General features: G+C 38.8%; 3 protein-coding genes across 4 annotated transcripts in view; 1 reads left to right on the plus strand and 2 right to left on the minus strand.

Annotated features, from left to right (window-relative positions):
* Nucleotides 1-6,936, minus strand: part of TRAPPC13 (trafficking protein particle complex 13) — a 61,577-nt gene extending 54,641 nt beyond the window's left edge. For both annotated transcript variants that reach the window (XM_006870985.1, XM_006870986.1), the window contains exon 1: nt 6,882-6,936. In XM_006870985.1, coding sequence (XP_006871047.1) covers nt 6,882-6,927 — 46 coding nt within the window. In that variant the 5' untranslated portion in view covers nt 6,928-6,936. The remainder of the gene's footprint in view (nt 1-6,881) is intronic.
* Nucleotides 2,913-3,650, minus strand: LOC102822760. The gene has a single exon (XM_006870984.1). It carries the CDS (start codon nt 3,648-3,650, stop codon nt 2,913-2,915), a length of 738 nt encoding a protein of 245 aa, XP_006871046.1.
* Nucleotides 6,937-7,598: 662 nt separating the features above from the next.
* The window catches only part of LOC102832413 (E3 ubiquitin-protein ligase TRIM23-like), a 68,496-nt gene continuing 63,484 nt past the window's right edge, over nt 7,599-12,610 (plus strand). The window contains exons 1-2 of the mRNA XM_006870997.1: nt 7,599-7,765; nt 12,441-12,603. Coding sequence (XP_006871059.1) covers nt 7,685-7,765; nt 12,441-12,603 — 244 coding nt within the window. The 5' untranslated portion in view covers nt 7,599-7,684. The remainder of the gene's footprint in view (nt 7,766-12,440; nt 12,604-12,610) is intronic.

The raw sequence follows: 12,610 nt of genomic DNA on the forward strand, positions 1-12,610 counted from the left end.
AAAAAAATCTTCACCACTGGACCAATAAGCAACATTCTTATGAACGGAGAAAAGATTAAAGTTTTCAAGGACTTCATTCTTCTTGGATCAACCATCAACACTCAAGAAATCAAACGACATATTGCATTGGGCAAATATGTTGCACAAGACTTTTTTTAAGCGTTGAAGAGCAACGATGTTAGCTTGAGGACTAAAGTGCGCCTGACCCAAGCCATGGTATTTTCAACCACCTCATATGCATGTGGAAAGCTGGACAGTAGAAGAATTGATGCTTTTGAGTTATGGTGTTGGAGGAGAATATTGAAAGTGCCACGGGCTGCCAAAAGAACCAATAGATCGGTTTTGGAAGAAATACAGCCAGAGTGCTTCTTGGAGGCCAAGATGGCCAAACTTCATCTCTCATACTTTGGACATATTGTCAGAAGGGGCCAGTTGCTGGAGAAGGCTAAGATGTTTGGTAAGGTGGAGGGACAGAGAAAAAGAGGAAGATCCCCAACAAGATGTACTGGCCAAGTGGAAGCAGCAATGGACTCAAGCATGGCAACAGTAGTGAGGTTGACCCAGGATCAGGCTGTGTTTCATTCTGCTGTGCTATAAGTTGGTACTGACTTGATGACACCTAATAACAGCAACTTGGTGGAGGGGAAAAAAAATTTGAATTAGACAGAATTACTGAAAAAGATGACTTGAAAACTGTCCATTTTGTGTTGTTTTTTCTTTCCTTCCAAGAATTTTGGCCTCCAAGGAGCACTCTGGCTGTACTTTTTCCAACACAGAACTGTTTGTTCTTTTGACAGCCCATGGCACTTTCAGTATTCTCCTCCAACACCAAGAAAGCATCAATTCTTCTATGGTTTTCCTTACTCACTGTCCAGGTTTTGCATGCATATAAGGTTACTGAAAATACCACGGCTTGGATCAGATGCACCTTAGTTCTCTAGCTGACATCTTTGCTCTTTAACATTTTAAAAAACTCTTATGCAGCAGATTTGCCTAATACACTACATCATTTGATTTCTTGATTGCTGCTTCCATGAGTTTTGATGGTTGATCAAAAAAAATGAAGTCCTTGACAACTTCAATCTTTCTTCCGTTGATAAAAATGTTTATTGGCCCAGAGTGATGTTTTTTATTTTCTTTACATTGAGATGCAATTTATACCAAAGGCTATGGTCTTTGATCTTCATCAGTACATATTAAGAATGAAAAAATATTTGACTAGAGTGCAATCTATCAGGAAAAGATAATAACCTCTTTAGTTCCCTATAAGTAAACTTGTATTTTAAGTAGCCTGTTCACACTATAAAAATTCTTTCTAAAGGCACACTTAACCTGTTTTATTAAGCATTTGCCAAGCCAGTCAGAGTGCTATAAGACAAACATGATAATCTACACTTCTAATGGGTACAGCTCTGGTAGCATAGTGGTTATGAATCGGGCTGCGAACCTCACGGTCAGCAGTTCGAAACTACCAGCTGTTCCACGGGAGAAAGATGAGGCTTTTCTGCTCCCCTAAAGATTTACAGCCTGGGAAACCCTGTACAGGGTCGCTATGAGTCAGTACATAACAACAATGGGTACAAGGTTACTGGTTTTTCTTAGGAATTTGGTCTGACCACTTAGTAGCAGTTAACGCCATGAGGAAATCCTGCTGTGGTGCTGTTCGATAAGTACTCTGCCCAAAGGAAACAAACTCGCCATCCACTCCTTGGAAACTCATACACGGTCACTGAGTTGGAACTGACTCGATGGCACTTAATAACAAAGTTCATGAGGCAATGTGGCCCCTTTCCTTCTATGTCCTAGTGCCCAGCGTATGACAGGCATTAAAATTTGTTAAATAAATACAGGCTTACGCACTTTTACAACACCTACTTTATTTATAACCACCTGGACATTTTTAGAAGGTGATGTGTAAACCCAATTTGCAACGTTTTGCGTCTTACATAAAACCAGGGTAAATACCACAAGAACTCCAGCCAAGTAATAACCAATATCAACAGTAACTATCATCAAACTTTCTGCATTAGAGTAACTTCATCCATTTTAGCCTTAAAAGACACATTATGGTCTTGAGCAATTCGTACTATTTGTGCCTTGTTTTAAAACAACATATATTAGCAGTTTCTTATCTATTACATATCTTTGCAACCATCAGCAAAGAATATAAGCTAGCCTTCTACTTTGAAATGTAACCATGCCACTTCAGTAGCATTCTCATAGACTTTAAATAATAAGAATTTCCTTCAGTTTCACTTTAAAAGAACCATTGCATATTAAATACAGGGGAAAAAATACAATAAAATTAGATTTTGAAGATTCACATAAATATATTTACCGTAATTTTTAATTTATAGAGATATCTAATTAAAATCACTGGAAAGATAACAGAATAAAAATATAAAACAAATATTTTCAATAATTTATCACAATCATTTAAAAGAAGGCTGCAAAGGAGAACCCATGTTTTTTACCTAATTAACAAACCTTACTGCATTTTTGCCTATATCAATTGTACATAAATATGACACCCACATACACAAAGGTACTTCAAATGGTCAAGGAAAAGTATAACTAAAAGTAACAAAATTTTTCTGGGCACTTTTAGAAGCCCCTTATATAATGCGGAAATATGGAAATTATGTAATAGTTCTGGCACCATATACATTTTGCACACACAAAAAAACCTTGATATTACCGTATTTATGCATATGTTTCTGGGGCATATATACACTTACTACCACACAATATTCCCCCCCCACACACAATATTAAAAGTGAATTGGCTATATTAGTGATGGGTCAAATTTTTAAAAATTACAAATCTAACTAGTAAAAAATTAATGAATCTCAATATTTAAAATCATATATCCAATTCAATCAGAATATTTTTTTTGACAATCAGTAAATTTATTACATACTAAAAATAACACCACATTTATGCACAAATAAATTCATTTTTCCAGTAAGAGATAATCTTTCTTTAAGAAGATTTCCCACATACTCACAGTACATAATATCACAGAATACCCATATTTGACCTAAGTGTCTCTGAATTGTAGCATTACAAGATGGAAGTTCATTGTGCTTGATAATTCGATTGAGTTTTGACCAAATATCTTCCAGAGTTTGATTGTCACAAACAGTCTGTTCTATTGTCCATCTTGCTCTATAAAACGAATGTAAATTTAGTGCCTTTAAACTATTTTGCAATTTTTTAGATAAAGGAAAAATCTTTTCAGTACAATTTTTGTTGGGTATTGAAACACTCCAAGACCTCTTTAAGTCCTGTCTTTCTTTTCCAGAATTAGCCTGTTCATCCAGTGTGTGTGACCGGACTAAGTGCTTCTTTATTTTCAAATTAGGTTGAAATTCCAATAGATCTATTGTGCAATCATAACTCTGTGATTTAACATCGTATTCTAAAATGGTTAAGTGTTGTTTCACATCTTCAGCTGCCTCTTCAGAAATCAGAGGTGGTGCTCTCTTAGGTTTAAGTGCAAGTTTATTAGACCCAGCGTGTGGAAACCAAGGAATAAATCTCGACAGTCGACGAGCAGGAAAATCTTGAATCACTTTTTCTATAATTTTTGGCAGTTGTGTGGGATCACTCTCATATGGTCGATAATGTAGTATTACTTCTGTGGTCATTCTGTAGTAATCCAGTTACTCTTAATGGAGACAAAATTTCTTAGCTGAACTTCTCAGAGCTAGAATGTAATTTGTAATTATAGTATGTCTCTCTTTCCAACTCAGAAGGAAACAGGACCTAAAGTAGAAGCATTGCAAAGAATAAGAATAGTGGTAGGGACAGTCTGCACAAAGGCAGGGAGAGAAACCCCCCCCCACACAAAAGTCAACCTCAATATATTTCATCAAAGCGATTGTTAGAACATATGAATACTCTACAAATTTAAACCATTTTTTTTCTGACATCAAAACAGGGGATCGGAGTTAGATGCCCAGTAACATCACTTTCAATTCAAAAATTACGGTAGTCAATGAAAACAGAAGTATCAATACTAATACAAGAAATAATTGTTTTAAGACTATAACAGAGACAGAGTAAATCAGTGATTCTTCAAATCCTAGAGTCAGATGAAGATAACTAACAAATAATATAGTAAATTTTAAATCTTGAGACATCTGAATTAAGAGGACAATGAAAATCAGTATGATTTTAAGTCTGTCTGGAATAAAATTGAACATTTTACACTTAAAATAAATGTAGAGACAGAATATTTTATGATTCTATCTTATGTTCAGCAGTAAACACTAAAAGCATAAATATGGCTTAACTTCGTATTTTAACCAGGCTAGGAACTGGTTCTGTGACAAATCACCATTTAACTGGGGCACTTAAACAATACTGAGAACCTCCCTCAACACCCTGGTTCTGATGAATTACATAAATCCCAATTTGAAGTAGAAAATTACGTAAGAACACCCTCAAGTTGCTTCAAATTAAGTCACTGAAAACATGATCCAGCATATAACACATATACTCAAGAATGCAATCTTTCAGAGTCTGCATAGAGGCTGGACTCAAAAACCAAAACTGCAAGGGCTGTAATATAGACACTTTCATATCCTAACTACTTTAGAAGTACAACAACAACAAAAAGGCTTACTCCCTTGTCCCCTAATGTTATCAGAGACTAGGAGGGTTAGGATATCCATGAGCAGGGAATTCTGCCATGATGTTGCAATACTAATTTGACTACTGTCACATTTTGAGGAGTCAGAAGAATAATCTTTTCACTTATCCATAGTGTCTACTAAGAGATTTGACAGCTCTCAAATTCATTAATGACTATGATCCTTAACACACACATTTTTATATGAATCTAAATATGGTGGTGTGCCATGGAGTCAGTTCCGACTCATAGTGACCCTCCATGGGGTTTTCGAGACTGTAAATCTTTACGGGAGCAGAAAGTCTCATCTTTCTCCCACGGAACTAAGACAATGTATTCTTCTTGTTGTACCATCCTAATACTTTCACAATGTAAGATACGGCATTGAAGGTTCCTATATTGTCACAATGTGCTCAAAGTTGGAATAAAAAGACAACTAAGGTGATGAGTCTTTTTTCCAAAACATTATTATTGTCTCAGTATTTTTATATATTAAAATATAAGAGAGTAAACAAATGACTATTTAAACTGTTATATTTGCCATCCAGCAATAAAATTAAAACTTGTGAAAATTCTTGATTAACTATGACGATAGGAAAGAATGAACAAACAAAGCTATCAGTAAATTTCAAAGCACTCTTTCTTTCAGGGTGTTACAATACTCCCACCCCCCTCCCCACCCCCCCATCTTCTGTGTTGGAAAATAAAGAATAACAGAAAACTAAAAATTCCCAGTGGCAACCAGTTTCTGTATCACTGGAAATCAACTGTGTCTAGTAGCTTTTAATTTGCATAAAATCATACTTAGCAGCTAATAGAACTCCAAATTCCCACTAATGCAGCCAGCAAAGATCTCTGAAAATGCTGCTGCCTTCCATTCAGGAGGTAACACGGTGCCTTAGCAAGATGAATGCAGGCCTTATGTTGAAACACGGACTGTCACTTACTGGGAAGTGATCTTGGAAACATTAGCTAAACTATGAGATGTTAAGTACCATGGAATAGGTTTCAACTCATACTAACCCTGTACAGGGTTACTGTGGAGCATCTGGTGGGTTTGAACTGCTGATCTTAAGTTCCCAGTCCAGTGCTTAGACTACAGCACCACACCAGGAGTCCAAACTAAGAGCTAGGTATTATCTATTCCACATACTTGATGTGCGCTTAAGAAAAAAAAACAAAAAACCACGCTCTTTCTCCAGGAAGAACTCATTTTAGACTAGATTATTTGTTCAAGCTTACAGCTTTTCTTCACTATATTACTTAATACTGTGAGGCTTCTTAGTTCTATGCCGCAGTACTGTTAACCCCAGCCATCAATATATGATTTATGTCCCGTTACATACAGGACTGGTCAGTTTATGGACCACAACCAGGGATGAGTCCCTAAAAATGGATGCAGTAAGGAAACTAAGTGCAATTAAACTGGATTCAAATGTCTCGTGAACATTCTTCAGCTTAATCCAAGAAAATCAATGTCTTGGTAACCAGACATTAAAATATCCAATAAATAAAACGTGTATTTGTGGTCGGGGAAAATATAAGAAATAAAGTGTCATGCATTTGATATTTGAAAGTCGGCCCTGCTGCTTTCCCCCAAACAATCGACTAATCAAATTATTAAACTTATTCAAAGTTGCTTTACCGTGTACAGAAAATGAACGTAGACGTGATACTTCGGGAAATTTCCCCATCAATACCGTAGGGACAGCACTGGACTGCTAGACACAAGGTTGGCAGTTCAAATCCACCAGTCACTCCGTGGAAACCCTATACAGGGACGCTGTAAGTCGGAACAGACTTGACGACACTTAAAGGCAGCAACAAGGACATTCCTGGGACGCCAGCTAAGTCTGTCTGGTGAAGATGTTGTTAAGTGCCGTCGAATCGGTTCCGACTGAAAGCGTCACTGTATAGGGTTTCCGAGGAGTCGCTGGTGAGCTTGAACCACCGACCTTGCGGATCAAATCGACCTTGCAGCCCAGCGCATTATCTCGCAACGCCTCATCAGGACAGAGATCAAAGAGTGACGTACCAGACTTAGATGCAGAGGATGGCTCACAAACTTAAAAAGCGACGAGGCAAAAACGCTCCTCTAGCTCGGCTCCAAGGAACAGAGCAAGAAAGAGGAGAGCGAAGAACGAGGTCTACATCTCACAAGACAAGTCTATGTGATAAAAGCTTCAGAAAGTTGTGAAAAAAGGTAAGAAAACATAAAAGGAGAGCTAAATTCGCAGTAATTTACCTTTCAGAGCCAGCAGGTGCTCCTGTTTGGGGGTATTCACTTCCATCTTGAATGGCACTTTAGAGCTCAGCCTACCGAGGCTGAGGAGGTTCAGCCCAGCCCGCAGGACCCAAAAAACCCACACGCTCGGCGAGATTGGATGTCAAACCCACTTCTACAGCTTCTTTCTACTGATACGGACTTAAATTCTGTTCCTCCTACGTCCTTTATGGGCCCAACGACCACTTTTCACCAAATCCATCCCTTGTTTCTTAAAGAACTATAGCTAAAATGCTTCCCTGTTTTACAGCCACAATCGAACACAGCGACTTCAAAAAAAAAAAATGCTTCCTAGTAATATGGCTTCCCAAACTCCTATATCGCGAGATTTAAAAAGAACACACATAAAACGAGTGGGATGCTGGGATTTATAGGACTAAGAAACCGCGTTGCATCTCGGGAGATGTAGTTCCCGGCAGCTGATTTGCTGTTTGGCAGGGGAGGGCATCAAAAGAGAGTCTAGTCCCCCAAAGTTACTTTTTACTTACATTTTATTCCTTCTTTACTCTCCTTGACATAATTCTACAAGGTACAGACTCCTTAATAATAAAAAAAATATATATGACAAGTGCCCACGCGCAAGGCCAAATTTAATCACTGACTGCGGAGAAGGAGGAGCGAAAAGGCCAGGCAAGAGGCGCACCAGGTTGTCGTACTGTGTTTGTGCGCCAGCTGCGCGCGCCGAGGCATCTGGGTAGGTGGCTCTTCCCCGCCTCTCAGCTGAAGGCTGTGACTGCTTCTTCTGTGGCGCCGCTCATCCAAGGATGGCTGCCCTGATTGTAAACAAGTCTGGAGCGGGACTAGACAGTGGCCGGCAGGGCAGCCGGGGGACGGCCATGGTGAAGGTGAGGGACCTTGCGTTCTCTGTTCTCCACCACCGGCCTCATCCTGGAAATCTAGCGGCATTGCCGCAGCCTAGGGATGCAGGCCTCTGAGCCCCTGTTGGCTTTACAAGCACTGCCCTCCCATCTAACACTAGTATTCCCGCTGGTTTGAAGTTGCCTGTTCGTGCCAACACAGTGCTTGCCTTCGGCATCGGGAACACTTGTGAAAAGGGACTTGTGAATCTGTGGAAATTACCTGGGCCGGTCATTCCGCAGGTCCTTTGCTTTTGATTCAGTTCAACACACGTTGATTAGCCTGTTTTATTTTTTAATGGATCCACTATTGTCAAACACTATGTTAAGTGTTTAAGCTATTAATATTTATTGTGAGGTAGACTTCAATCCCCATTTTACAGGTGAGGAAACCGAGGTTTAGGTTAAGTAACAATGCGTGATGAGCCAAGTTTGAAGTGTGCCTTTCATCCTCCCACTACTTGTATAATCCGATAGCTATTATTGGTTGAACTACCCATTCTGCTCTTGGTAGTACAATCTGTTAGCAGTTTTGAGAAACCTCTCGCTAGGCATTAACGCTAGAGTTTGGGAATTGCATCAAGTTTTAAGCTTGAGATTCTAGGATTCTAGCGCATGTGAATGCTTCAAAATACGTTTACCAAAAAGTCGATTGAAATATATGGAACTCATTTTTCCTTCCCATTCCATACAATGGGAGCTCTGGTGTGGCGCAGGAGGATAAGCGCTGGACCGTAGAGTTGGTTTGAACTGCGAGGTTGACGGTTCAAACTCACCAGCCGGTCCTCGGAAACCCTGTCCTGGGTCGATCTGAGTCATAACCTACTCCACGGCACTTAACAACACCACCAACATATATGGAAAGATCTGAAGAGGAGACTTGAGTTCAGTGGCCAGTTGAGTGGCCTTCAGAATCGTTTGTAATATAAGAAATTGATCATTCTCATCCCTGGCTGTATATTAGAACCACTGAGGAGTTGTAAAAAAAACAAAAACTAGTGATGCGTCTTTCTTTCCCCCCTTCTGATTCAGTCGACATGATTATATTGTTTTAATTCCCAGAAGTGATTTTAATATACTGTTAAGTTTGAGAACCACCAGTTGTTGTTAAATGCCCTTGAATTGATTCCAACTCAAAGCAACCCTGTATAGGGCTTTGGGGACTGGCTGTGGGTGTAAACCACCCATCTTGTGGCTAGAAGTCCAGTGTTTAGTTTTACAGCACCACTCCAGCACCGGATTGCGAACCACATGGGTGACAGTTAACACCTACCAACTGCCCCTGGGAAAACTCTATATAGGGGTGCTATGCGTTAAACAGACTCCAGTCATTTAACTCTAGGATCCCAGGTTTCCAGCTAATTTAGAAAGTTCTTTTAAGGTCTTGAATGATATACCTCTGCTTTATTATTATTTTTATTATTACCTAAAAACAGAGAATATTAGAAAGATGTTTACCTGTGCTTTATTGACTATACAAAGGCTTTCCATTGTGTGGATCATGAAAAACTATGGACAACATTGCGAAGTATGAGTATTCTGGAACACTTAATTGTGCTCATGAGGAATGAATCTGTACCAGGACAAAGAGGCAGTTGTTGGAACAGAACATGGGAACACTGAATGGTTTAAAATTTAAAAAGGTGTGCGACAAGGTTGTATTCCTTGTCAGAATACAATAGAATGAAACCAATACATCCGTTTTGGAAGAAATGCTGCCAGAGTGCTCCTTGGAGGCCAAGATGGCCAAACTTCATCTGTCATACTACGGACATATTGTCAGGAGGGACCAATCGCTGAAGAAGGATATCATGTTTGGTAAGGTGGAGGGTCAGAGAAAAAGAGGAAGACCCCCAACAAGATGGGTTGGCCAAGTGGCAACATCGATAGACTCAAGCGTGGCAACAGTAGTGAGGTTGGCCCAGGATCGGGCAGTGTTTTCTGCTGTGCATAAGGTTGCTATGGGTCGGTACCGACTCGATAGCACCTAACAACAACAAAGGTGTAGCGCTGCAGGTTGATGCGCTGGACTATCGCAGGGTCTGTGGTTCAAACTCACCAGTTGTTCCTAAGAAACCCTATACAGAGTAGCTATGAGATAGCACTTAACAACAACAAGGAACCCTAGTAAGGCCCCCTGGTAGTATAGTGGATTATGAGCTGGGCTGCTAACCACAAGGTCAGCAGTTTGAATCCACCAGCCACAATGTGGGAGAAAGATGAGGCTTTTTGCTCCTGTATGTGGGAACTTACTCAGTGGCACACAACCACCACCACCATGTGTGTTGCTTCTAATTGCAAGGTCAGCCGTTGGAATCCACTAGCTGCTCCTCAGAGGAAAGTTGAGGTTTTCTGCTCTGGTAAAGATTATAGCCTCAGAAATTCTATACAGAGTAACTATGCATCACAACCAACTGATGGCACACAGCAGCAGCAGCAATGTACGTTTTATATGACAACCAGGTATGCTTCTATCATTCAGTATTGGCTGCTGTTGATTCATCTAACAAATTATATTGTGATGTACTATAAGTTAAATACTGAGTTTTATATTAATGAAGATATTTTCAAGGTACACAATATATGAGATGCAGATGAGTCTTTTAGTAGATGTGTGTGGTTAACATATTTTACTTTTTTTTAAATTAGAGAATACTTGCAGATTGTTTTGTGAATTATCTTAAAGTTTAAGATGATTTAATACATAATATGAATGGGTATTATTTCTGTACCTATTTTTGTTATCCTAACTGTTGTTGTTGTTGTTAAGTACCGTGGAGTCGATTCCGACTCATAGTGACCTTACACAGGGTTTCTGAGGCTGCAAATCTTTATGGGAGCAGACTCCCTCATCTTTCTCCTGTGGAACAGTTACAATCTGCAAAATATACTGGAAGCTGATGTCATACCAGATGATGTTACAGCACAGAATTTGAGATACTAGAAATTTACCTTGTTTATTCTCATTTTTCATATAAAATGTGCCTGTGCTGTGCATCAAAATACTGAAGTCTTGTTGGGCAAAATCTTCATGCCATAATTTTTAAGAAGTATGGGGGCATACATACTTTTTTTTTAAATCATTGTCACTTGTATAGATTGGAAGGTTAATGCTGAAATACACAATGCTAATAATAAGTAATATGGCTTCTTGCTTAATGAGCTAATTGGAAATGCAATTTATGATTAGGAAAACCCAAAATACAAAAATCCAATATTATCAAACCATTTGTATTTACACAGGAAACTAAGATACTGTCTTTTGATTAGTCAGTGTTCTTAGCCCTTTTAAAATATAGTCTGGCTTATTACAATTTGGTTAACATGTAACAAATTGGGAGCTCTCTCTGACATTTGTGAAGTTTATTAAATTAGTACTCATTTTTCCTATTTCATTCTTAATTTATTATGCTATTAGCTGTAATTTTCACTTAGAAATCATAAAGAAAGTATTTCTTGTAGAACAGAATAGCACAGACCAATAGGATTTCCTAGGTTGCAACTTTTATGGTAGCAGATTGCCAGGTCTTTCGCCTCATGAGCAACTGGTGGGTTCTAACTGCTAATGTTTTGGTTAGCGGCGACTTGCTTAACTATTGCACAACTAGGGCTCATTGTAAAGTGATAGTTCAGGGGCCAGATTGTAGCAGGTTTTAAATGCCAGGCACATGAATTTTGGGTAAAGTTTTTTTTATTAAATATTAAAATTGTGAAGCCCTTCAGATATATTTAGAAATAAAAGTACCAGAATTACTACATTGCTATAATACAGAGTGTTGACTATTTGTAAAGCACAAACTCATGGGCAAGGGAATTCGAATATGGCAATTATTGTAGCCTTTCGTTTAACTATGTAGCCTTAGAGAAGTCGTTTATCTATAATTGGAATTAGATGGATAAATCATTTTCTAATCCAAGTCCATATTTATTTACTTAGAATAAGGAATTGAACTTTAAGTTTAGATTGATTACTTTCTTGCCTGTACATTATATGATGTAAATGGAAACTGTTCAATAGCTGAAAGTTACTTCGTCTTCTTGTTATGTGCCGTTGAGTCAGTTCTGACTCGTAGCGACTCTGTATTGGGTTTCTGAGGCTTTAAATCTTCATGGCAGCAGAAAACTTCATCTTTCTCCTATGGAATGGCTGGTGGGCTCAAGCTGAGAAGCTTGTCATTTGCAGTCCAGTGCTTAATGTACGGAACCACTATGCTTCCACTTATAGTCTCAGCAAGTTGTTTATCATTTATAAACGTAAATTGTCATTCTAACGCAAATTTGTTATTACTTTAGTTTAAATTAATGAGGTTTACTGGGGGTTAGGCAATTGCAGAGAAATTGCTTAAGAACTCTGCTTCCTTAGACTTTACATATTGGTGTTACAGATCCAGGTGTTAATAGGGGTCGAGTCGCTGTTTCAAACAGTAAAGATAATGTTCACTTACCTTTGTTATTGGCCCCAAATGCTTAGTCTTTCAAGGAGATTTCACTATAACTTTGGAAGGGTATGAATGACTGAAAAGTAATTTAAGGTTTTAAACTTATATGTTTTGCGACTCCCCACCCCCGGAGAAATAAAGTAATTTGTCTAACAAAGTTGATGCAATACAATATGTGTGCTTTTAAAGTCATTTGAAATGGACATTTCCTTTCTAAATATTAGGTACTGGAGTGTGGGGTTTGTGAAGATGTCTTTTCTTTGCAAGGAGACAAAGTTCCTCGTCTTCTGCTTTGTGGCCACACTGTCTGTCATGGCTGCCTCACTCGCCTACCTCTTCATGGAAGAGCCATTCGCTGCCCATTTGATAGACAAGTGACAGACTTAGGTAAGAG

This window comes from Chrysochloris asiatica, unplaced genomic scaffold, assembly GCF_000296735.1.
Source record: "Chrysochloris asiatica unplaced genomic scaffold, ChrAsi1.0 scaffold00157, whole genome shotgun sequence".
Taxonomy (NCBI): domain Eukaryota; kingdom Metazoa; phylum Chordata; class Mammalia; order Afrosoricida; family Chrysochloridae; genus Chrysochloris; species Chrysochloris asiatica.

Coding starts and splice junctions, on each gene's coding strand:
- LOC102822760 (XM_006870984.1), bottom strand. CDS start 3,650: ATGACCACAGAAGTAATACTACATTATCGACCATATGAGAGTGATCCC.